The sequence below is a fragment of the Apium graveolens genome, unplaced genomic scaffold (genome assembly GCF_009905375.1).
Source record: "Apium graveolens cultivar Ventura unplaced genomic scaffold, ASM990537v1 ctg8565, whole genome shotgun sequence".
NCBI classification, from domain to species: Eukaryota; Viridiplantae; Streptophyta; class Magnoliopsida; order Apiales; family Apiaceae; genus Apium; species Apium graveolens.
In genome coordinates, this window is record NW_027421284.1 from 54,638 (window position 1) to 77,194 (window position 22,557).

Here is a 22,557-nt window from a genome sequence, read left to right on the forward strand (position 1 = left end):
CCGGAGAAGGATGTTGAAGTGGAAATTGGGGATGAGTTTGAGAATTTGGAAGAGTTTGAGCCTCTTGGGGAGGTTCCTGAAGTGGATGTTTTTCGAAAGAGGTAGCGGCTTCAGAATGTTGGTTCAAAACCTCCCCGGGCTGAGATAATCCGGTGTTTCATTCATAAAGAATATAAGAAAAAACAAACTGGTTGCTTGCCATATTGTCTACAAGATTTTGGTTGTTTTGTTTGCTTTTTCCTATTGGTAGAACTTCCTTAGGCTGAGTCTGTGCCAGGTATTGGGGACTTTTGAGCCATCCATGTTCAGGAGTTTATAGGTTCCTGGTCTCAGGACTTCTTTGACCTTGTATGGTCCTTCCCATTTGGGCATTAATTTTCCAGTATTTGTAGGATCTGATGCTTCTGTGTCTCGAAGGACCAAGTCTCCAACTTGGAATTTTTGACTCTGGACTTCTTACTAAAATGCTCTCTGGTCTTCTCCTTGTATCTTTCCATTTTTTGTACAGCTTGGTCCCGAACCTCATAAATTAACTCCATATTTGTTCTGAGTCCTTTTTCGTTGGCTTCTTCATCAAAGTTTATTACTTTGTGAGAAGGAGATCCCACCTCAATAGGAAGCATCGCTTATGTACCATAGGCTAGTTTGAATGGAGTCTCTCATGTGCTTGTCCTAGGGCTTGTCCTGTAGGACCAGAGTACACTTGGTAATTCTTCTGGCCATTTGCTCTTGCTTTCTTTGAGTCTCTTTTCAATGCCCCGGAGCAGGATTCTGTTGGTGACTTCTACTTGACCATTTCCTTATGGATATGCTACCGATGAATTTTTGTGCTTGATTCCACGCTCCTGGAGGTAGGATTCAAATTATGATCCGATGAATTGTGGTCCATTATCTGATACTAGGACTCTCGGAATCCCGAACCTCATCAAAATATTCCATAACTTTTATGTAGTCCTGCTGGTTTATGGTCCTCATTGGTTTCACTTCAACCCATTTGGTCATGTAATCAATTGAGACTAACAGGTACATGAGATCGTCATTGGCCCGTGGAAAGGGTCCCATGATGTCTATACCCCAGACAACAAATGGGATTGGTGATAGAACTGAGGAAGGTAGGACTGGGCTGATCCGGGACACGTTGCTGAAGAGCTGGAATTCCTTGCATTTTTTCACGAACTCTATTGCATCCTAATGAATAGTTGGCCAGTAGTAGCCTTGTCTTATGATCTTATGAGCTAGGGCCTTTGCGGATATGTGATCTCTACATATCCCCTTATGGACTTCCATTAAACAGTAGTTTGCTTCTTCTGGGCCGATGCATTTTAGAGTAGGAGAAGAGAAGGTCTTGCGGTATTGTAGTCCTTCTTCGAGGAAAAACTTGGTTGCTTTGGCTTTCAGTCTTTGGGCATTTCCTTTGTCTTCTGGGAGCTCTCCTTTCTCTAAGTAGTTGATGAAAAGAGTCGTCCAGTTATGGTTGCTTTCGATCTCCAACTTCTCCGGAATCAGTAGATGGTTTATGGAGTTCTTTAAAGTAAACTGAGCAGTCTAGATCTGATGAGTTCCGGACTAATTTGGATAGAATATCCGCTTCTTCTTTTTCTTCTCGGCATATCTGAAGGACTTGATGTTTTGGGATTGAGGCTAAGTAACTCTGAACCAGTGCTTGATACTTTGCCAGATTAGGGTCCTTTTCTATGTATTCCCGATTTGTTTGTTTGACCACTATCTGGGAGTCACTGTAGATTTTTAAGTCCTGGACCCTTAAAGTCCTGGAGAGCTTTAGTCCTGCAATCAGTGCCTCATATTCCGCCTGGTTGTTGGTTTCCGGGAAACCGAAAGATATAGCTGTTTGAATGGTGAATCCCCCAGGACTTTTTAGTATGAGTCCGGCTCCCGACCTCTCGGTTGTTGAAGAATCATCTACTTTCAAGATCCAGGCTCCCAGATGTGCCTCTTGTTCTGTCCCTGGATCTATGTTCATTAGCTCCGGTTCTTCTTCCGGGAAGTTGCATTCGATTATGAAATCTGCAAGTGCTTGAGCTTTAATGGAAGTCCTGGGAATGAAGCTTAAATTGAACTGGCTTAACTCCACAACTCAATTGACTAGCATTCCCGAGACATCTGGCTTGTGGATTATCTTTCTAAGAGGCTGATTTGTGACCACTCTGATTTTTCTTCCTCGGAAGTAGTGCCTGAGTTTTCTTGAAGTTGTGACTAAGGTGAAGGCAAACTTCTCCAGTCTTGGGTATCTAGTTTCCGCGTCTTTAAGTACTTGGCGTATATAGTGAACTGGTTGTTTTTTTCCATTTTCTTCCCTGATTAGGGCATCTCCTACTGCTTGCGCTCCCGCTGATAAGTATAAGTAGAAAGGCTCTTCTGGTTGAGCTTTAGTTATGACTGGTGGCTTAGAGAGGCAAGACTTTATTTCCTCAAATGTCTTTTGGAACTCCGGACTCTAGTTTACATCTTTTTTGTAGCTTGCTCCCTTGAGTAAACTGAAGAACGGTAAGCAGCTCTCTGCTAGATTTGAGACAAACCTCCTGAGTGCTGCTAGGGATCCTGCTAGCTTCTACACATCTTTTTGGTCCTGGGAACCCTCATCTCCTGGATTGCTTTTATCTTCTCCGAATTATCTTCTATTCCTCGGTTGCTGATCATGAATCCTAAGAACTTGTCCACTCCTACTTCGAAGGTACATTTCCCCGAATTCAGTTTTAAGTTGGTTTTTTCTCAAGTTGTCAAAGCACTCCTTCAGATCTTCTATGTGTCCTGGTATAGTTGTTGATTTGGAAATCATGTCGTCCACATAGCACTCCAAATTCCTCCCGATTTGGGACTTGAATATCTTGTTCATGGCTCTTTGGTAAGTGGAACATGCGCTTGTCAGTCCAAATGGCAACATTACATAAGCGCAGACTGCTCTTTGAGTTATGAATGATGTCTTAGGTATGTCCATCGGGGTCATCTTGATCTGGTTGTATCCGGAGAAGGCATCCATGAAACTTAGCATGATGTGTCCGGAGGTGGCATCTATCAACTGATCAATATTGGGGAGAGGGTATGGGTCCTTCGGGCATGCATCGTTCAAATAAGTGTAGTCCACACACATTCTCCACTTGTCGTTCGACTTATTTACCATGACAACATTAGCTAGCCACTCCAGGTACTTGATTTCTTTGATGATTCCCGCTTTGAGTAACTTCTCTACTTCTTCGTCTATGGCTTTTTGCCTCTCCAAGGTGAAGTTCCTTCGCTTCTGCTTGACTGGTTTTCTGTTGGGGTTGACATCCAAGTTGTGCATTGCTATGGACTCATGTAGTCCGGGCATGTCTCTTGGACTCCAGGAAAACACATCTTTGTCCTCCCGGATCAAGGACACTAATCTTTCTTTGAAGGACTCCTCGAGTCCTGACCCAACTTTTACCTTTTTGTTAGGACTGCCTTCATCAACCTGGACTTCTTCTGTTTCAACTGCTGCCTCGATTTTTGCTTGTTCTTTTGTTGAGACCATTTGATGAATTCGGGCTTTTGAGTTCTTTTTCAAGTAGAAGTTGACTTTTTCTGATTCTTTGTCTCTGGTTGCTTGCATGGTAGGACTAGCCCGGTCTAGGACCTGATTTGGCTTGTCGACTACCATGACTTGGTTGCTTGTCGGTTCCTCCGGACTTAGTATGCTTGCTTCTGTGTCCGGACTTGATTCAATGAGTTGTACTTCTTTTGTTGTTTCAGCAACTCCATAATCTTCTTTTATCTCCCTGACTCCTGTCGGGGTTGGGAACTTGATTTTGAGGTGGGAGATTGAAGTTATCGCTTGCATCATGGTTAAAGCTGACCTGCCAATGATTCCATTGTATGATGAAGGAGTGTTGATGATATAGAACTTGATGACATGAGTTACTTGGTTAGGATCAGTTCCAAAAATGACAGGTAGATACAAGGTCCCTTGAATCGGGACTAAATTATGTCTAAACCCGTAGAGTGGGTCCTCCCGGCAATCATTTGAGCGGACGCTCCCTAACTGCATTCGATCCACTGTGTGCTTGAAGAGAATATTTATATAGGAACTATTGTTTACCAGCATTCTTCATACTTCGCTGGATCTGTACGGCTCTCGGTATGATCCTCTCCTGAATTACTCCTCCTCTTTGGTGCCATTATTCAAGTAAGAAACAAGCAACATATATAATAATCGGTCAAGCATTGTGTCAAATATGTAGCAATCCTTTAGCATATCAAAATTCCCAGGCATTATCTCTTTTCAAAATATCATAAACTTGTTACCATATTGACACATGCGACATGATTATCACATAATCCCGTTTATTATCTCGAGAATAATAACACAAAGAAAATTTATGAAGAATTATCCAAACCTTTTAAACTCTTGCTCAAAATCTTAAATAAACCAACAAATGGTGGGTAGGGTTACAACGCCCCTTCCAACCTCTTTCATCACTTCTTACTATCCTCAGAAACCAATAAAATAGCAAGGCAATGGCATAAAGGCCAAGAACTAAACACAAAACAAGGAACCTGAACAACTTGACTATTAACCAGCCCAATAACCTAAACTTAATCCTATAAGAGCTAAACTACACGCGCCTATCTTATGAGATCTTCCTATGACTCACCTATGACAACCCTAAGCCTGTTTCAGTGACCATAACCCATAGCTCTGATACCAACCTGTGACGCCCTCCAAATCCGGGTTTTAGATTTGGGGGTCTGTTGTGTATATGTTGTGTACTTGATGATTTCATGAACAAAACACCTTAGTAGATTTTACTTAGTGAAATAATGTAGCACTCGACGGATAAGATTTATAGTCCCGACGGATGACTCATTATAGTCCCGACGGATGATGACTTATTATCCATCGAGTGAGTAGCTTATGTAACAATAAGTATGTAGCACATTTCTGCATTCACCATTGTATAGATTCTATAAGTAGTATTCAAGTCATGTTGACTTTAACTAGATATGCAAAATAGGTTGATTAATTGTACATAGATGATGTCTTGTAATTCTGCATAAATGAAATGAAGTCAAGTGCCAGTTTGCTACCCGACGGATAGCCTACAATGGAGTCGACGGATGATCAAATAGACAACCCGACGGATGATCAATGACTCGACGGATGATCATGAACCCGACGGATAAAGAATTCAAATATATGTTGACAGTGACAACACAGTCACATGCGTCGAGTGGATGCAAATGGAATGTGGTAGCCTATTCAACTGGGTTTTCGAGAACAAAGAAGCATTGCCATTTCCATGCTATTATGAAGATATTCAAAGATGCTGGAATAGAGTAATGAAGTAGCATTGTGATAGACTAGATAGTTTTTGTTTTATTGTCTTGTCTTATTACTTTGTAATCTTGGTGATATATAAACCAAGAAGTAGCAACTAAGATACTATCGATCTAAGCAAGAAAGCAGAGAAATATTTGTAAGCAGGATTCTTAGTATTTCTCTGTAGTCTTAGAAGTTCAATTGTTGTAAGCAGCTGTGAGCATTTCTGCACATAGAGTTCTCTCGATATATAATATATATCTCTGGTGGGATCATTCATTCCACCAGAAAGTTTTTAAAGACTCTCGTTTTTAATTACTTGTGTTTTGATTCACTTAAGTTTTTATTCCGCATTGTGCTAATCAATACACTTATATTTATATTTGAGTTAGAATATTTTATTTCAAGAAAAAGTTTCAAGAATTCCATTCAACCCCCTTCTGTAATTCTTGTCATATTGTTAAGGGACTAACAATTGGTATCAGAGCAAGCTCTTAACTTACAAAAAGTTTAAAGATCAAAACAATACAGCAAGATGAAGAAGAAGGATGTTGGAGTCAAGATCCCTTTTCTGGATAAAGATAATTACCATCATTGGAAGGTAAAGTTGCATCTTCATTTGCTTTCTCAGGATGAGGCCTATGTTGACTGCATAGAAAGAGGCCCTCATGTTCCAATGAGAGCAGCAACAGGAAACGAGCCATCAGTCCCCAAGCCAAGGCATGAATGGTCTGATCCTGACATTGAACAAGTCAGGAAGGATAAAAAGGCCATGAACATCTCGTTTAATGGAGTTGATGGAGATATGTTTGACAACATTATCAACTGCAAAACTGCCAAGGATGTTTGGGATACAATACAGATTATCTGTGATGGCACTGAGCAAGTTAGAGAAAACAAAATACAGCTCTTGATTCAACAATGTGAGCATTTTCATAATGAAGAAAGTGAGTCTCTCACTGACAGTTTTAGTAGGTTTCAAAAACTACTAAATGCTCTAAAGTTGCATGGAAGGGTCTATCAGACAAAAGACTCCAATCTGAAATTCCTTAGATCTCTTCCAAAGGAATGGAAACCAATGACAGTCTCATTAAGAAACTCACAGGATTATAAGGAGTTTACTTTGGAGAGACTGTATGGCATCCTGAAAACCTATGAGCTTGAAATAGAGTAGGATGAAAGGATGGAGAGAGGAAAGAAGAAAGGAGGATCCATTGCACTAGTTGCTGAGTTGGAAAAGGAGAAGGAAGTGAAGATGGAAGCAGTTGAATCAACTTCAAGGGTCTGTGAGAACAAGGGCAAGGGGCTTGCAGTAGAAAGTGAAGATTCTTTGAGCCAAGATGACATGGAGGACATTGACGAACACCTATAATTTCTTTCCAGGAGATTTGCCAAGCTCAAGTTCAAGAAGAACTTTGGAGTAGCCAAGCCAAATAGAAACATGGTGGATAAATCAAAATTCAAATGTTTCAAATGTGGCTTGGCAGGGCATTTTGCCAGTGAGTGTAGGAAGTCAGATTCCAGTAAGAAAAAGTTTGAGCCAGTGGATTATAAGCAAAAATACTTTGAGCTGCTCAAACTAAAGGAAAGGGCTTTCATAACACAAGAAAATGATTGGGCAGCAGATGGCCTGGATGAAGATGAAGATGTCAGCTATGTCAATCTAGCCCTAATGGCCAAGTCTGATGAGACATAAACAAGTTCTTCAAGTAATCAGGTGATTACCACAAACCTTGCACATTTATCTAAAGCTGAGTGTAATAATGCCATAAATGACATGTCTACAGAGTTATATCATTTGCGTGTTACACTTAAGTCTCTTACTAAAGAAAATGCTAAAATCAAAGAAAACACTTTGTTTTTGAGTGAGAGAAATAATGTGCTTGAGTCTCAGTTTATTGATTTTGAAAAATTAAGAATTGAGTGTAAAATTACCAAGGAGGAATTAACTGAGTCCTTGAAGAAAGAGGAAATTTTAAAGAAGCAGCTCGAGCGTGAACAAGAGGTGATTAAAGCATGGAAAACATCCAGAGATGTCCATGCTCAAATCACCAAAGTTCAAGGAATTGAGTCTTTCTGTGATGCAACCTGGAAAAAGAACAAAGAGAAACTAGAACCTAATTTGATAGATGGAGTGTTTACAGATGTAGACTCGACGGATGATGAGGATCATCCGTTGGATAACAAAAAGTGTTATCCGTCGAATGATGAAAATCCTCATTCGTCGGCTGTGAGCAAGCCTATAAGTAAAGCCAAACTTGTTAAGCTGAATGAGAAGTATGGGTCTGTTTCCAAGAACTTTGTTTCAGGAGAATCGAGTCAAGTTAAGAAAGGGAAAAAGGCTAATATTGGTCACATGACTGTTAAACAGTTAAGTGACAGACTTGAAAAGATTGAGGTAAAACAGAGACCAAACTAATACCCACTCAAAAATCTCCTACAAACTAGTGCAAAATTCTGGAAAAAGACAAACCTTATACTAACCCTTCCACCTTATCTTCCACTTATAAACCATGAACACAATCTTTAATCAAGCATAATTACCAACCTAATACTCTAATCTAACCCACTAACACGTGGTGGAGATCATTCATACCCTAATGCACCATGCCCAAATTATACAAACAAAGTAGTAAGACTAACACTTAAATCACATTTTCGAGTACTCATGCACAAAACGAATATCTATGACATCATGCAAACACAATATCAATTGAATATACTCATCAACCCACTGTACAAACTATACTTTGTCATAATAAAGCACTTTTCAAGAAAAGTATGCTCATTTTTTAGCAAATCAAGTTACATCTAAGGCATATAATCGAATTTAAAGCCAAAATCAAGTATATAGTCTAGTTTTCAACATGCACTCCTAGTACTCTAAGATTTTGAGTGTAAATTTAACATGCAATCATTTAACATATAATATCCCAAGTATTTCATGACATTCAAGGGTTTTAAAGATCATGATCCAACAAAAGTTTTACTTTATATCAACATGCAATCAAGACTTCTTCACATAACATTTAATCACAAATAAATAACACAACTCTACTCCATTCGGCTCTTAAAGAGTCATTGCCGAATGGAAAGGAGTGAAATGATCATACAAAATGTCAAGGAAATCCCTCAACCATTAATCATTTCCACTCTTGATGCTTTGCCTTTGTTTTAAACCTTAAACTCATAAGAATCAAGGTTTTCAACATTAGGCTCACTCAAAACCCAACATGCAAGCTTAAACCAAGTAGTGCACTTAATATTTAACTTACTAAACAAGTTATCTAAGCTTAGAGGATGATTTCTTGCAAGAATTTTTGAAGAAAAGATGAAAGAAAATGAACAAGGGGCTTGACTTCGGCCGAGAGAGAGAAAAGAGGAGGGAGGAGGGTGAGATCGTGTGTGTAAGTGGTGAAAATGATACAAGATGATGATATGGTAGTGGTTTTAATGATAGTGGAATAAGAACTTACCTTTTTATCCCTCTTTTAAAACTAACAAGGTTTACATTCAAGGGCAACTTAGGAATTGACTAGCTAAAGTTAAGTTAGTGGGGTTGGATTTGACAACAATACCCCTCCCTTCAATTGAGTGGATTTTTACATGCAAGGTTATCATGGTAAATGGCAAATTATTAATCTAATTAATCAAATATCATTGTAGAGAAAGAATTTTTATAAATAAAAATATAAATCTATAAATCACAAAAGTCGTACCATAAAATAGTTTAAGATTTTAGAAACTTTTTGAGATCACTTTCAAAAATTTAAAGGAAACAAGTTTCTATATAAAGAATTTTCATAAACTAATATCATTAATAATATATCACAAATTACTCAAATAAAGGCATTTCTTTTCTAAAAAAAAATTCCAAATAAATATGTAATTTACAACTCATAAAATATGACCCGTACGACTCATACAAGCACATAATTGATTCGCTCTTGATATATATATAAACATATATTCACATAATTCATTTAAGAATATACCGGTTGTAACATCCTCTCCCCCTTAAAGGATTCTGTCCTCAGAATGTAGGAGAATAAGTGAGGATACCGATTACGCATATCAGACTCTAGCTCCCATGTCGATTCTTCGACCTTAGGATTACTCCAAAGCACTTTTACCATTTTTAATTACTTATTTCTAATACTCCTCTCTTGCCAGTCGAGTATCTTGACAGGTTGCTCCACGTAAGACAAATCTTTTTGAATATCTAATGGCTCATACTCTATCACATGATTGACATATGGATTATAATTTTTGAGCAAAGACACGTGGAATACATTATGAGCATGCTGATATTGAGGAGGTAGAGCCAACTCATAGACTACTTTTCCTACTTGATTTAGAATTTCAAAAGGACCAATATAATGCGGTGCCAATTTCCCCTTTTTCCCAAATCGAGTCAAACCCTTCCATGGTGACACTTTTAGCAATACAGCTTCACCCACTTGGAAACTCACATCCTTTCGGGCAGGATCATCATACTTCCTTTTTCTTTCTTAAGCAGCAATTAGTCTCTTCCGAATTAAGACGACTGTTTCCTTTATTTGCTGAACCAATTTAGGGTCGAGAACTTTTCCTTCTCCTACCTCGTCTCAATTTGTCGGAGATCTGCACTTTCTTCCGTGTAAGGCTTCATATGGAGGCATTCTGATGCTAGAGTGGTAACTGTTGTTGTACGAGAACTCTACGAGTGGTAAATGATCATCCCAACTTCCAGCAAAATCGATTGCACAGCTGCGCAACATGTCTTCAATTATTTGTATAGTTCACTCACTCTGACCGTTCGTCTGAGGGTGATATGCGGTTCTCATATTTAACTTTGTGCCCAAACTTTCCTGAAACTGCCTCCAAAATCTCGATTTGAATCGCTGATCTCGATCTGAAACTATCGATACCAGTATGCCGTGCGTAACACAATTTCGCGCACGTACATATGAACCAACCTATCCAATAAAGTCTTCTCGTTGATGGGTAAGAAATGTGCCGATTTCGTAAGGTGATCAACTATAATCCATATGGTGGCGTGTCCGGATTTTGTTCGAGACAAACCTACTATGAAGTCCATGGTGATATTTTCCCATTTCCACTCAGGAAACTTCAATGGATGAATCAATCCGCTCGGTCTTTGATGTTCTGCTTTTACTTTTTGACAAGTGTAACACTTGGAGACCCATTCTGCAATTTCTCTTTCCATGTTTGGCCACCAAAATTTCTTTTTCAAATCTTGATACATCTTTGTGCTCCCCGGGTGAATCGAAAATTTTGAGTTGTGTGCTTCCTGTAGTATCTCGTTCTTCAATTCAAACGCTTGAGGAATCCAAATCCTTGATGCAAATCTTAATATTCCTTGTCCATCCTTCTTCGTACATATCTCGTTCCACGTCAGTTGATTATTCTCTCGACTCATCACTTCTTCTTGGCATTTCTTTATCTTCTGTAATAGTTCTGGCTGAAAAGTCATGTCGTGACAAAACTCTTTCGACATCCCGTAAATACAGAGTTCCAACTCAAATCTTTCAATCTCCTTAGATAATTCCCCTGACATGGCTATCACATTCAACCTTTCCTTTCTACTCAAAGCATCGGCGACTATATTTACCTTTCCTGGATGGTAATGTATCAAACTGTCGTAATCCTTGATTATCTCCAACCATCTCTGTTGTCTCATGTTGAGTTCCTTCTGGGTGAATATATACTTCGGGCTTTTATGATCCATGTAGATTTTACACTTCTCCCCGTACAGGTAATGTTTCCATATCTTGAGTGCGAACATTATGGTTGCCAATTCCAGATCATGGGTTGGGTATTTCAATTTATGAGGTTTAAGTTGTCGTGATGCATATGCAATCACCTTATTATGTTACATTAGTACACAACCAGTCCTTTATGCGAAGCGTTGCTATATATCACAAAATCTTCTTTGTCGTCAGGTAGTACTAATACCAGCACGGTCACCAATTTCTGCTCTATCTTTTGAAAGCTTTCTTCACATTCCGCATTCCATTCAAACTTATGATTCTTCCTTGTCAACTTGGTCAACGGTGTAGCAATCTTTGAGAAATCTTTTACGAACCTTCTGTAGTATCCAGCCAATCCTATAAAGCTTCTTACTTCCGTAGGAGTCTTTGGTCTCTCCCAACTCATAATTGCTTTGATCTTTGCGGGGTCCACCCTAATTTCTTCGCTTCCAATTATATGTTCTCAAAATTGAACTTCTTTTAACCAAAACTCACACTTTAAGAACTTTGCATACAACTTCTCGTGTCTAAGAATCTCCAAAACTATCCATAAGTGTTGCTCGTGCTCTTCTTCCGTCTTCGAATATATTAAAATATCATCAATGAACACCACAACAAACTGGTCCAAGATTTCTTGAAAACTCGATTCATTAAGTCCATAAAAGCTGCAGGGGCATTTGTTAATCCAAAAGGCATTACTAATAACTCATAATGTCCATATCTCATCCTAATGCCGTCTTTGGGATGTCTTCTGGTTTAATCTTTAATTGGTGGTATCCTGACCTCAAATCAATCTTAGAGAAACACTTTGCTCCTTTCAGTTGGTCAAATAAATCGTCTATTCTCGGCAACGAATACCGATTCTTAATGGTCATTTTGTTCAACTCCCGGTAATCGATGCAGAGTCTCATGCTTCCGTCTTTCTTCTTTATCAAAAGAACTGGCGCTCCCCATGGAGACGTACTTGGCCTTATGACTCCTTTATCCAAAAGTTCTTGTATATGACTCGCTAACTCCTTCATCTCTACTGGTGCCATTCTATAAGGTGCCTTCAAAACGGGTTCAGTGTCTGGGGCAAGATTAACCTCAAACTCAATCTGTCGATCTGGCGGTAGTCCTGGTAATTCCTCTGGAAACGCATCGGAGAACTCTCTCACTACTGGAATCTCCTCCATGCTAGGAACTTCCTTCTCTAAATTTACTACATAGGCTAAATATGCTTCACATCCTTTCCTAAGTAGCTTGTTGGCTTGAATAGCGGTGAGAAATAGTTGCTCTTGCTTCTGGCCCTTAAATACCACCTTATTCCCAATTCTTTGTTCGAAGATAGACCTTCTTAGATCTACAATCTATCTGAGCATTATTTTTTCCTAACCAATCCATTCCTAATATTATATCAAACTCCCTTAACTTGAAAAATATCAAGTCGACTGAAAACTTATGCCCAGAGATGTCAATCTCACATTGAGGGAAAAAATGACTCACATGTATCCTTTCTTGATTGGCAATTACTATGTTCATCACTTCACTCATATCCTTCTTATCACAGTTTAGTCTATTAGAAAAAGTTTCCGATATAAAAGACTTTGTAGCTCCTGAATCAATCAATACTTAAGCTTCAACATTGTTTATTGAAAGCTTACCTGCTATCACCTCAGAATTCTGAACAATATCTTTCATCTTCAGGTTAAAAGTCCTTGCTGATGCTTGTGGAGTCACTGCAGGTGGTGGAGGTAACGCCAACATTTCTGGTGGTGTTGCGGTGCTAGTGCTTGCTATATTCATTATGCTTTTGATTAATCCGGTTGACATGCACTCCTTGGCGATATGTCCAAGTTTTCCGCACTTGTAGCATGTTACTCCAGGTTTCTACACTTTACATTCATTGGCCAAATGTCCCTTCTGATTACATCGATAACATGTCATGTTGAGCTTGTTGCAAATTCCTGAATGCTTCTTCCCATAATTCCTACATTCGACCCTTGGTTGTTTGTCATCATTCGCTTGACCCTGATTCTGCTTATGGTTTCCTTTATTATCTTGTCTCTTGTTCACTTCCCCTTTCTTCGGTGCATTCCATCCTTTTTGGAATTCAATTCTCTTCACGTTTTTATCTTGTTGGGTCCCTGATTCTGACCTCTCCTTCTGATGAAACACTTTCCTCTTCTTAATATCTCTTTCCTTTTTGGATTATGCTCCATTACTTTCAATCAATGCTGCCTTCTGAACTACCCCAACGTAGGTACCAATCTCAAACATCGATACTCTATCCAGAATCCAATATTCTAGCCCTTGTTAAAACCTCTGAGCCTTCTTTTCATCATTATTTACATACTTAGTCACAAATCTTGACAAAACTGTAAATTTCTTCTCATATTCCAAGACGGTCATACTTCCTTGTTTCAATTCCCGGAATTTCATCTCCATCTGTTTGTACATAAACCGGGGGTAATATTTTTCCAAGAAGAACTCCTTGAACCTAGTCCAAGTAACTGGTTGAACTTCTTCCAAAGCTTTGACTGAATCTCACCAATAAATTGCTTCCCCTTTTAAGAAATACGCGGCATAAACGACCTTTGGTTCTTCCCCTAGTCGAACCAATTCGAAAGATCTCTCCATTTCTCCTATCCAAGTGTTGGCTACTACGGGATCAGTGGTATCATGAAAAGCTGGAGGGTTCACATTCTGAAAAGTTTTGAAAGTCACAATTTGTTGAGGGGGCTCTGGTGGATCTGGTTGATGTTGGTGTTGATCATGATTCTCTTGGTTTCGAAATTGTTGTTGTTAAAATTATTGTTGAAGAGTTTGTTGTTGTTGAGCAATTGCGTTAGTCTGTTGCAGAGTTTCCAATATTCGAAGGATATTGGGGTCGGTTTCAAAAGCGGTACTGGTTTACAACTTATATTTAAAGCTACCGGTCCTCACACAAACACCAACTATACTACCTGAGCTCTCACATACGCCTCAGCATCTCCATCGGTAGACTTACGAGCAGTCTGCTTGAATCTAACCATACTTGCAATCCGAAATGACATAAATGAAAAGCAAGAAGTGATCCAAGCGCTCAGCAAGGTATATCATAAAACAAAATTTAACATCACAGTAATTTATATCTAGAAATTGAGGGGTATGGCATCATTATTCTAGTCAAAACATTTGTAACCAAAACATTGCTCAAAATCATTTTATGACGCTACAAGTTACAGTCGGTGATCAGCCGTGAAGCAATCCCGAACCTCGCAGAGTTCTTAACAATTTAATGGGATCCCTAGGCATCTTTTAAGGCTAACATAATAAGTGTGAAAGGGACTTGCATCTTAGTCCAATTCACCAATCTCAAGAAAACAATCTTTTATTTACAGAGCAATTAACTTATATAAAACTGATGCCAAGGATGTCTTTACAAAGATCTAAACAAAAGGGGTTTAAATCATCAATCAAGGATTTCGAGTTAAGAAACTCTTATCAGAATGATGTGATTTCTCACTAGCGGGGTTTTCAAGGATAGTCAGCAATGGTTTGATAAACAAGGAAGAAAGTATTGAAAAAGAGTCATAACGTTGTTCCACAAGATAGAGGTCTCAAATTTGAGGGTTATATATGGGATATATCTAGTGACTGAAATTTGGTATGATTATAAGGATTTATGTAAAGAGTTGGTAACTTGGAGGTGTAAGAGTAAAAAGAATACCGGTTAAATAAGAGAGATTACATTACCATAGCATATGAGGTTTTATAGTTTATAAGGGTGTGATTTTTATAAGCGTATACACAGTATTTGCAATATCTCAGTCTAAAATCAGAATATTTGCAACAATATATCATGGTGCCAACAATATTAACTATCATGATACGAGCATGCTATCATGATTCAAAAGAGTGGTTCGGTACACTTGCAGTATATATATATATATATATATATATATATATATATATATCTTAATAAAAACATCACTAGAACATTAAGTGAGGCAAAAATATTTGTACAACAATAGAATTGACAAGGGGAAACACTTGCAATATTTCAAGGAAGTCCGGGAACACTTGCCTTAAGAAGGATGACCTAACTCTCGTCTTGATCGTGGAAGCAACCGGGAGTACTAATCGACTTTGACGGCAAGTTTACTATCTTCTCCTGAGCCTACATAAAATATTAGACCTCATCAAGATATACTCTCACAAAAACTCCATCCTAGTTAAAGATTTCAAAACATATTGGCACTTAGGCCTAACTAAATATTCGACTCTTTACTAATCACTTATTATGCTCAAATAATCACTTAGGATCACATAACACATTTAATCACATAATATACAACATTGACATAATGGTGCTCTATTGAGTATTGAATGATCTCACATCTCACTCAAGCAACACGATTGACTCGAAGTGCTACTTAGTCTAGTGCAACCCAACTAGCTCTCCAAGTTTTGAAGTGCCTTTACTAGCCAAACTCCATTTTACTTAGCCACACCTATGGCCTAACCTTCTTCTGACCTCTTACTAATAATTAGACTCAATGGTAAACTCATGCCTCACCTCTAAGAATGCCAAATCTAAGTGAAAGGAAAATGTGTTCCTAAGTGCAACTATTAGGTGACATCGAATGGTACTAAGTGACAATGAACCCCTTCTCACTCAAGGTTTGATACTCAAATTACTACAATGGAATCTTATGTCCTAAATCTTACTTTTGCCCTTGGAATGACACCAAGGGTCAAATTAGGCCTCCTTGGGCCTATTCCCAAAGATGGCTCTCCCCTGTCCTAGTGACACTCAAACTGCCCGAATTTGAACTCACTTTATACTCTTGGTTTTAACTCTAAACCTTCGAACTATGGCTTGCAAAGCCTTCCACAAATTCCCTAGTATCAATGCTAAGCAAGGTCTAATGAGGGACTACCAATGACACCACTTTCTAAGCTTAAAAGTGTTCCTCACTCAAATTATCTCTATTTTGACCAGAAGTCACGATTTGACTTGTGCACCTAACTAAATGAGTTGATTTCTTACATTTAAAGCTTCTGGGATCAACTATAGGTTAATTCCTAATTTATGGTGGCTTGGGCCTCCAAATGCCCAACGAATGGCCACTCAAAACTCTCCTACCAACTAGTGCAAAATTCTGGAAAAAGACAAATCTTATACTAATCCTTCCACCTTATCTCCCACTTATAAACCATGAACCCAATCTTTAACCCAGAATAATTACTAGCCTAATACTCTCATCTAACCCACTAACACGTGGTGGAGATCATTTATACCCTAATGCACCATGACCAAATTATACAAACAAAGTAGCAAGACTAACACTTAAATCACATTTTCGAGTACTCATGCATAAAGCGAATATCTATGACATCATGCAAACACAATACCAATTGAATATACTCATTAACCCACTGTAAAAACTATACTTGTCATAATAAAGCACTTTTCAAGAAAAGTATACTCTTTTTTTAGCAAATCAAGTTACATCTAAGGCATATAATCGAATTTAAAGCCAAAATCAAGTATATCGTCTAGTTTTCAACATGCAATCCTAGTATTCTAAGTTTTTGACTGTAAATTCAACATGTAATCATTTAACATACAATATCCCAAGTATTTCATGACATGCAAGGGTTTTAAAGATCATGATCCAACAAAAGTTTAGCTTTATAGCATCATGCAATCAAGACTTCTTCATATATCATTTAATCACAAATAAAGAACACAACTCTACTCCATTCGGCTCTTAAAGAGTCATTACCGAACGGAAAGGAGTAAAATAATCATACAAAATGGCAAGGAAGTCCCTCAACCATTAATCATTTCCACTCTTGATGCTTTGCCTTTGTTTTAAACCTTAAACTCATAAGAATCAAGGTTTTCAACATTAGGCTCACTCAAACTCAACGACAAGCTTAAACCAAGTAGTGCACTTAATATTTAACTTACTAAACAAGTGATCTAATCTTAGAGGATAATTTCTTGCAAGAATTTTTGAAGAAAAGATGAAAGAAAATGAACAAGGGGGGCTTGGCTTCGACCGGGAGAGAGAAAAGAGGGGGGGTGAGATGGTGTGTGTAAGTGGTGAAAATGACACAAGGTTATATGGTGGTGATTTTAATGATAGTGGAATAAGAACTTACCTTTTTATCCTTCTTCTAAAACTAACAAGGTTTGCATGCAAGGTTATCATGGTAAATGGCAAATCATTAATCTAATTAATCAAATATCATTCTAGAGAAATATTTTTTATAAATAAAAATATAAATCTATAAATCACAAAAGTCGTACCATAAAATAGTTTAGGATTTTAGAAACATTTTGAGATCACTTTCAAAAATTTAAAGGAAACAAGTTTTTATATAAAGAATTTCCATAAACTAATATCAATAATAATATATCACAAATTACTCAAATAAAGATATTTCTTTACTCAAATTTTTTTCAAATAAATATTTAATTTACAACTCATAAAATATGACCCTTACGACTCATACAATCACATAATTGACTCGCTTTTGATATATATATATATAAACATATATTCACATAATTCAACTAAGAATATACCGGTTGTAACAAGTTCCACTATGTATATTTCATTGTGCTCCAGATCTAAGTTTCTCCTGAAGATGTTCAGAGCCTCGCGCTCGTCCAAGTTCAAGACCTTGTTGATTGCTTCCTGAAACCGGCGCATATAGGCTGATAGGGACTCATTATCATGCTGGTGGATGATCTCCACGTGACACATATGCATTTCATGTGTCTTGTTTGCTCGAAATCTTCGGAGAAAATATGCGCGGAATTCCTTCCAACTATGGATGTTGCGGGAGGGGATCCTGCTGAACCATCTCTGGGCGAAGAACCTTGATTTTGTCAAGTCATTGTAGTAATATATTTGCGCGATCTGCTCAAAGTAGTTCAAGTGTTCTTCTGGGTCTCCCAGACCATCAAAAGAATCGAAATTGTATTGCTTCAGGTCCCGCTACTAGGGAATAGCCTCCAATGAGTGGCTGAAAGGAGTTAATGTTTTTCCAATTTCTACTCCTGAGTCTCTGTCCATCTTCCTTTGAAATTCATAGATCATGTCTTTTAGGTGTTTCTGTTTCTCCTCTTATTCATCATCAGAAATCAGCTCCGGAGTGGCGGGTTCTTTTGGTCCCGGACTTGGCCAGTAGCTTTTCTTCTTCTAACCGCATTCTTTTCTGGATCTTTAGTTCGAGCTTTGCTTCTTCTTCCTTTCTGATTTGCTCTCGCATCTCTTGTAGCCTTTTTTGCTTGGCCGCTTCTGTTTCTTTTTTATTTCCCTGATCCTTTTTGTTCTTCTTCCCCTTAGCTCCAATTCGGTCAAAGACAGATCTCTTAGATTGTTGGGAGTCCCCGGACTCCTCCAGTTCTTCCTCAAGTTCGGCTTCTTCCTGGATCCGGGTTTGCTCCTGCCTATAGAGCCGGATTGCTTTCACCAACTCATTACTTGTGAGGTTGGCCATGTGATCCTCAACCACCGGGACATTAGTGTACTTATATTGGTTCAGTTTAATGAGGGTCTTGACATCCCGAGTGTTGACAATCCTCTCCATAACTGGAGTGTGTTGAAGTGGTTGCTTTTGGAGTGTTTTTTGTTCGGCTCCCGGGTTCTGAGCCTGGGAGTGGTCCGGCTCCTGGACCTGAGTACTAGCATAGGGTCTCCCAGAAGTATGGTTTCCAGCTCTTGCCATTGTCTCAAAAGTACCAACAACAACTAACAAAAATTTCCAACTAACAATATTGATCTAAGGTTGCTTTTCGAAAATCGCAAAAACTATCCAGAGCAATAACAAGCAGTAACAAACAACTTTCTGGGACTAATTTAAACAATCTTCTGGGACCACTTAACGATGTGGTAGAATGAGTGCAGCTGGGTTCTAGAACATAAAGGCAATATGCAAACTAGAGCAAAATCGGGGTTCTAAAATAATCAAAACTGACAATAGCACACACAAACGTGGCTTAAATCAATGAAACAGGGCTCACACAAACGTGGCCTAAAACAACAAGCACACACAAACGTGGCTTAAATAAACAACATTAATATTTATGAGAGAGTTTGGTTGCTTGGGTTCTTACAAGTTAAAGAAATGGACTCTTTCAAGAGCTTGCTAATGAAGGTGAATCCAGGGGCACCGAGACCCAAGGATGGAGAGCCCCTTCTAGCGCCAAATGATAACTCCTGATGGCGGGGCTGTTCCTTCGACGCCGTCCCTGGATCTTTCATCGCGGTGGTGGTGTAGCTATCGTGGGGCTCCTACAAAACAATACCGGAGGGGGGGTTTGGGTCCCGCGGCGCCTCCGATGTGAGAGTAAGAACTCATTTTTGGGGAAGATGAAGATATATAGGAATGCAAGGTGGTTGTTTGCGTATATGAGTGTAAAAGAGTGATTAACCCAAAAATCTTACCTTCTTCGGCTATTTATAGCCCAAAGATAGGGTTTTGGGGTTAGTGCCTTTGAATCGAAGCCATTGATTCTAGGAGCGGAGGACACATGGCTGAAGTGGATGCTTTACACGTGTTAGCGCGGGACTGACTGAGAAATGTTCTGAGAATCCTCTGACACGTGCCCTGATTATTCTCATGATTGATGGGTGACACTGTTAGCTGTCTCTATCATGTGCTTAGGCAAGTGCCTTATGTGTTGGGATTCTCCAAGATTGGGCTTGCGGGACTGGGTCAGTTAAAAGTAGTATGCGAGACTAGATTGAGTTAGGAGTCCGGGACTGGTCCTTGCAGGAGCATGTACTATGTACCGTCAATATTTGCGCGGAAATATCATCGATCTGTCCTATTTTTCTCTCGGGCTAGTTCACTTTCATTGTTTTTCTGATAACAGACTAGTGTAACAATCTTGTATAAAAAACTAATTCTGTTGGATTAAGCTATTGAGCTGAGTTTTGGAGCGTAAAATGTTACTTCCCTTCTACATCCCAAAGTAAGCAATTCAAGTGGTTGTTAGCCGAAGGCTCGGGTCATTCGTAAAAACATCTGGCATCTAAGGAGGTGTTCCTATATCAACTATTGAGCATTACTCATCTGAGGGTTCTACTTACACTGAATAATGCTGTATGTGAGGAATTACTTGGATGATTGGATCTTAGCTTACTCAACTTCAGCTCTTGAAGATGTTGCAGCAAAATCCTCTTGAAACTGAAACTACAAGAAGACCGCTATGGGTTACATAATAATGTTATTCATAATTCATAAATATACATTCAGTAAAATAGCAGAGAAATGCCAAATGTTATGCTTCAATATAAACTATGCAAGTTTTTCATCCTCGACTATAAACATTCTGCATCACTATCTTTGAACCAGGAGCATTAAGACCAACTTTTTATTACATAAGCATCACTAGGGACCGTAAGACACAAAGTGTAGCATAACTAGTGGGATTACTTATAACTTCGATATAGAGTATATACAAGAGGTGACATCTTAAAACTACAGAGAAAACACAAGATCCACGAACTGCAGTGGAGTGCAACATCTTTCCTAACAACTACATCTATAAATGGGTGACCAAACACTTATACTCCACCATTTTCAAAACCCAAGCATAAGCAAATAATACCATAGACCAACTACAGAGCAAAACAACAGTGAGCAAAGCTACAACTAGGACCTGTTACAAAGCATCTGAGGAATGGAAGACCGGCTCCAATTACACACTTCACACTCCACAAAGCTTGTAAAATCTTAAAAATCCTGAGATTATGAATAGAACTACATTCTTATCTCGTTCCTTTTACTTATGAGCTTAAACTTGAGGGCGATTCAGCATGGCCATCCTCTCAGACACTTCTGCCAGCGATTTGAGGTTGCAATTGATCAGAGCCCTAACAAAGTAGCAAGTCTCTTCTTTGGTGTTGCCTTCGGGCACATCGACCACGAATGATTCAATGACTAGGGTGCCAGCTCTCCCATCAATGACTTCTGGATGGACAGTAATAACTGAGGAATAGTTCTGCACCATTAGCATACATGCCACATAATTATTAGCTCGTAAAACAAAAACTATAACAATACTGAACATGAAAATATATAAAATCAGGCCTTGTATTTCCCGTTACGATTTATTGGCACCTAAATGTAAGACTGATGCAGTAGTACAAATGATCTACAAGAATAGATTTGTTGTACCTTGAGCCTGTGATCACCACCAACAATTTTAACACCAAGTATATGCTTAGTATCATCAAGTAGTTCCAACCTTTCGGTGCTTTTGGTGGCTGGAAGACCTGACTTAACATTCACCTCTCTAACACTTCCAATCATGAGGTCCCCCTGCACGACACACCTGCTAACAAAGGGCTTGTACTTCTGCGGTTGATCGAATCTCCTAACCAGTGACCATACCTGATAGACGAATACATTTTGGTCAGAAAAACAGAGCACCTTTACAACCAAATTTGCATAAACAAAATTTTAATTTTTTTTCACCCACAAAAATTAGTAGACAAATGATATGCCTAAACATTTAAAGTCAACATGAGAAATTCTTATACTTGCTGATTTCTAAACAATAAAAGAATCACAAAGTAAAGTAGGCACCTTAATAATCTAATAAAAATACATTAATGAAATCCCAAAGTGGATACAAAATTAAAATTGCAAACATAATCTGATAAATTGGTAGGTGATTTGATCTTTCAATTCCGTAGTGTTATGTTGCAGATTACAGTTGCATAAACAATACATACATATAAAGAGAGGAGAGGGGGGGATGATAAAGAAAGTTACAAGATCAACAGGAGCTTTGATGTGTTTGGTAACAGAAGAAGAGCACTGATGAGCAGCTGCATCATGTTTATGCTGTCTTTTCACACACTCAAGACTACTACTGCTCTTTTCCATTTTTCCCAATATATTTTCAAACACTTGTGCTCACTTCTTCTTCAATTCAATCAAGGCTCTTTTGATTCTTCTGTTGAGAGAGAGAGAGAGAGAGAGAGTCTCTTTCAGTTGTTTGTATAGTTGTGGTTTCGGTAGTCTTCACTTCAAATTTATCTCTTATTAAGCCTTACTATGCTTATTATTTTTATTTTCTTTTGTTTATCTGACAAATTTAATGTAAATTATTAACTGATTAATTTATATTTATTATTTATTTTTATAGAAATTTATAATTTTTATGGATTGCCATTTCAAGTATTGCTCCCGTGGGCCTTCAGATTATGTTATTTTACTAACTTTTTTTTTATAACAATATTAAACATACTAACAGTCTAGTCCCAATTTATAATTTTAGCTTGATGGTGTAAATATTGATTATTAAATATTGGTCATTCCTATTTATGTGTATGCTTAGTTTTTATCAATTTTGTTATCAGAAACGGAAGTGAAAAGGTGCGGTGCACCACCTTTTTCTTATTTGACAAATTTGAAACACAAAATCACTAGAGAAACAAGACTGGGACTAGAAGAGAGCTTTGAAACATTTTATTTGTAAATTTTATTAATTTGAACAATTTAATAAAATTT

General features: G+C 38.2%; 1 protein-coding gene across 1 annotated transcript; it reads right to left on the reverse strand.

Moving 5' to 3' along the window:
• Window positions 1-20,437: 20,437 nt before the first annotated feature.
• LOC141705114 (abscisic acid receptor PYL3-like) lies at window positions 20,438-22,070 on the reverse strand. Its single transcript, XM_074508193.1, has 3 exons — window positions 21,817-22,070; window positions 21,217-21,432; window positions 20,438-21,040 (listed from the first exon to the last, which is right to left on the reverse strand). Exons 1-3 carry the CDS (start codon window positions 21,928-21,930, stop codon window positions 20,834-20,836), a joined length of 537 nt encoding a protein of 178 aa, XP_074364294.1. The 5' UTR covers window positions 21,931-22,070; the 3' UTR covers window positions 20,438-20,833.
• Window positions 22,071-22,557: the final 487 nt, after the last annotated feature.

Bases quoted from the DNA above. Each gene is read 5' to 3' on its own strand.
- LOC141705114 (XM_074508193.1), bottom strand. From the start codon at position 21,930: ATGGAAAAGAGCAGTAGTAGTCTTGAGTGTGTGAAAAGACAGCATAAA. The intron at 21,433-21,816 runs GTAACTTTCTTT...TTCGTCTATCAG, and splicing joins TCAAAGCTCCTGTTGATCTT to GTATGGTCACTGGTTAGGAG. The intron at 21,041-21,216 runs GTACAACAAATC...CTAATGGTGCAG, and splicing joins GTGGTGATCACAGGCTCAAG to AACTATTCCTCAGTTATTAC.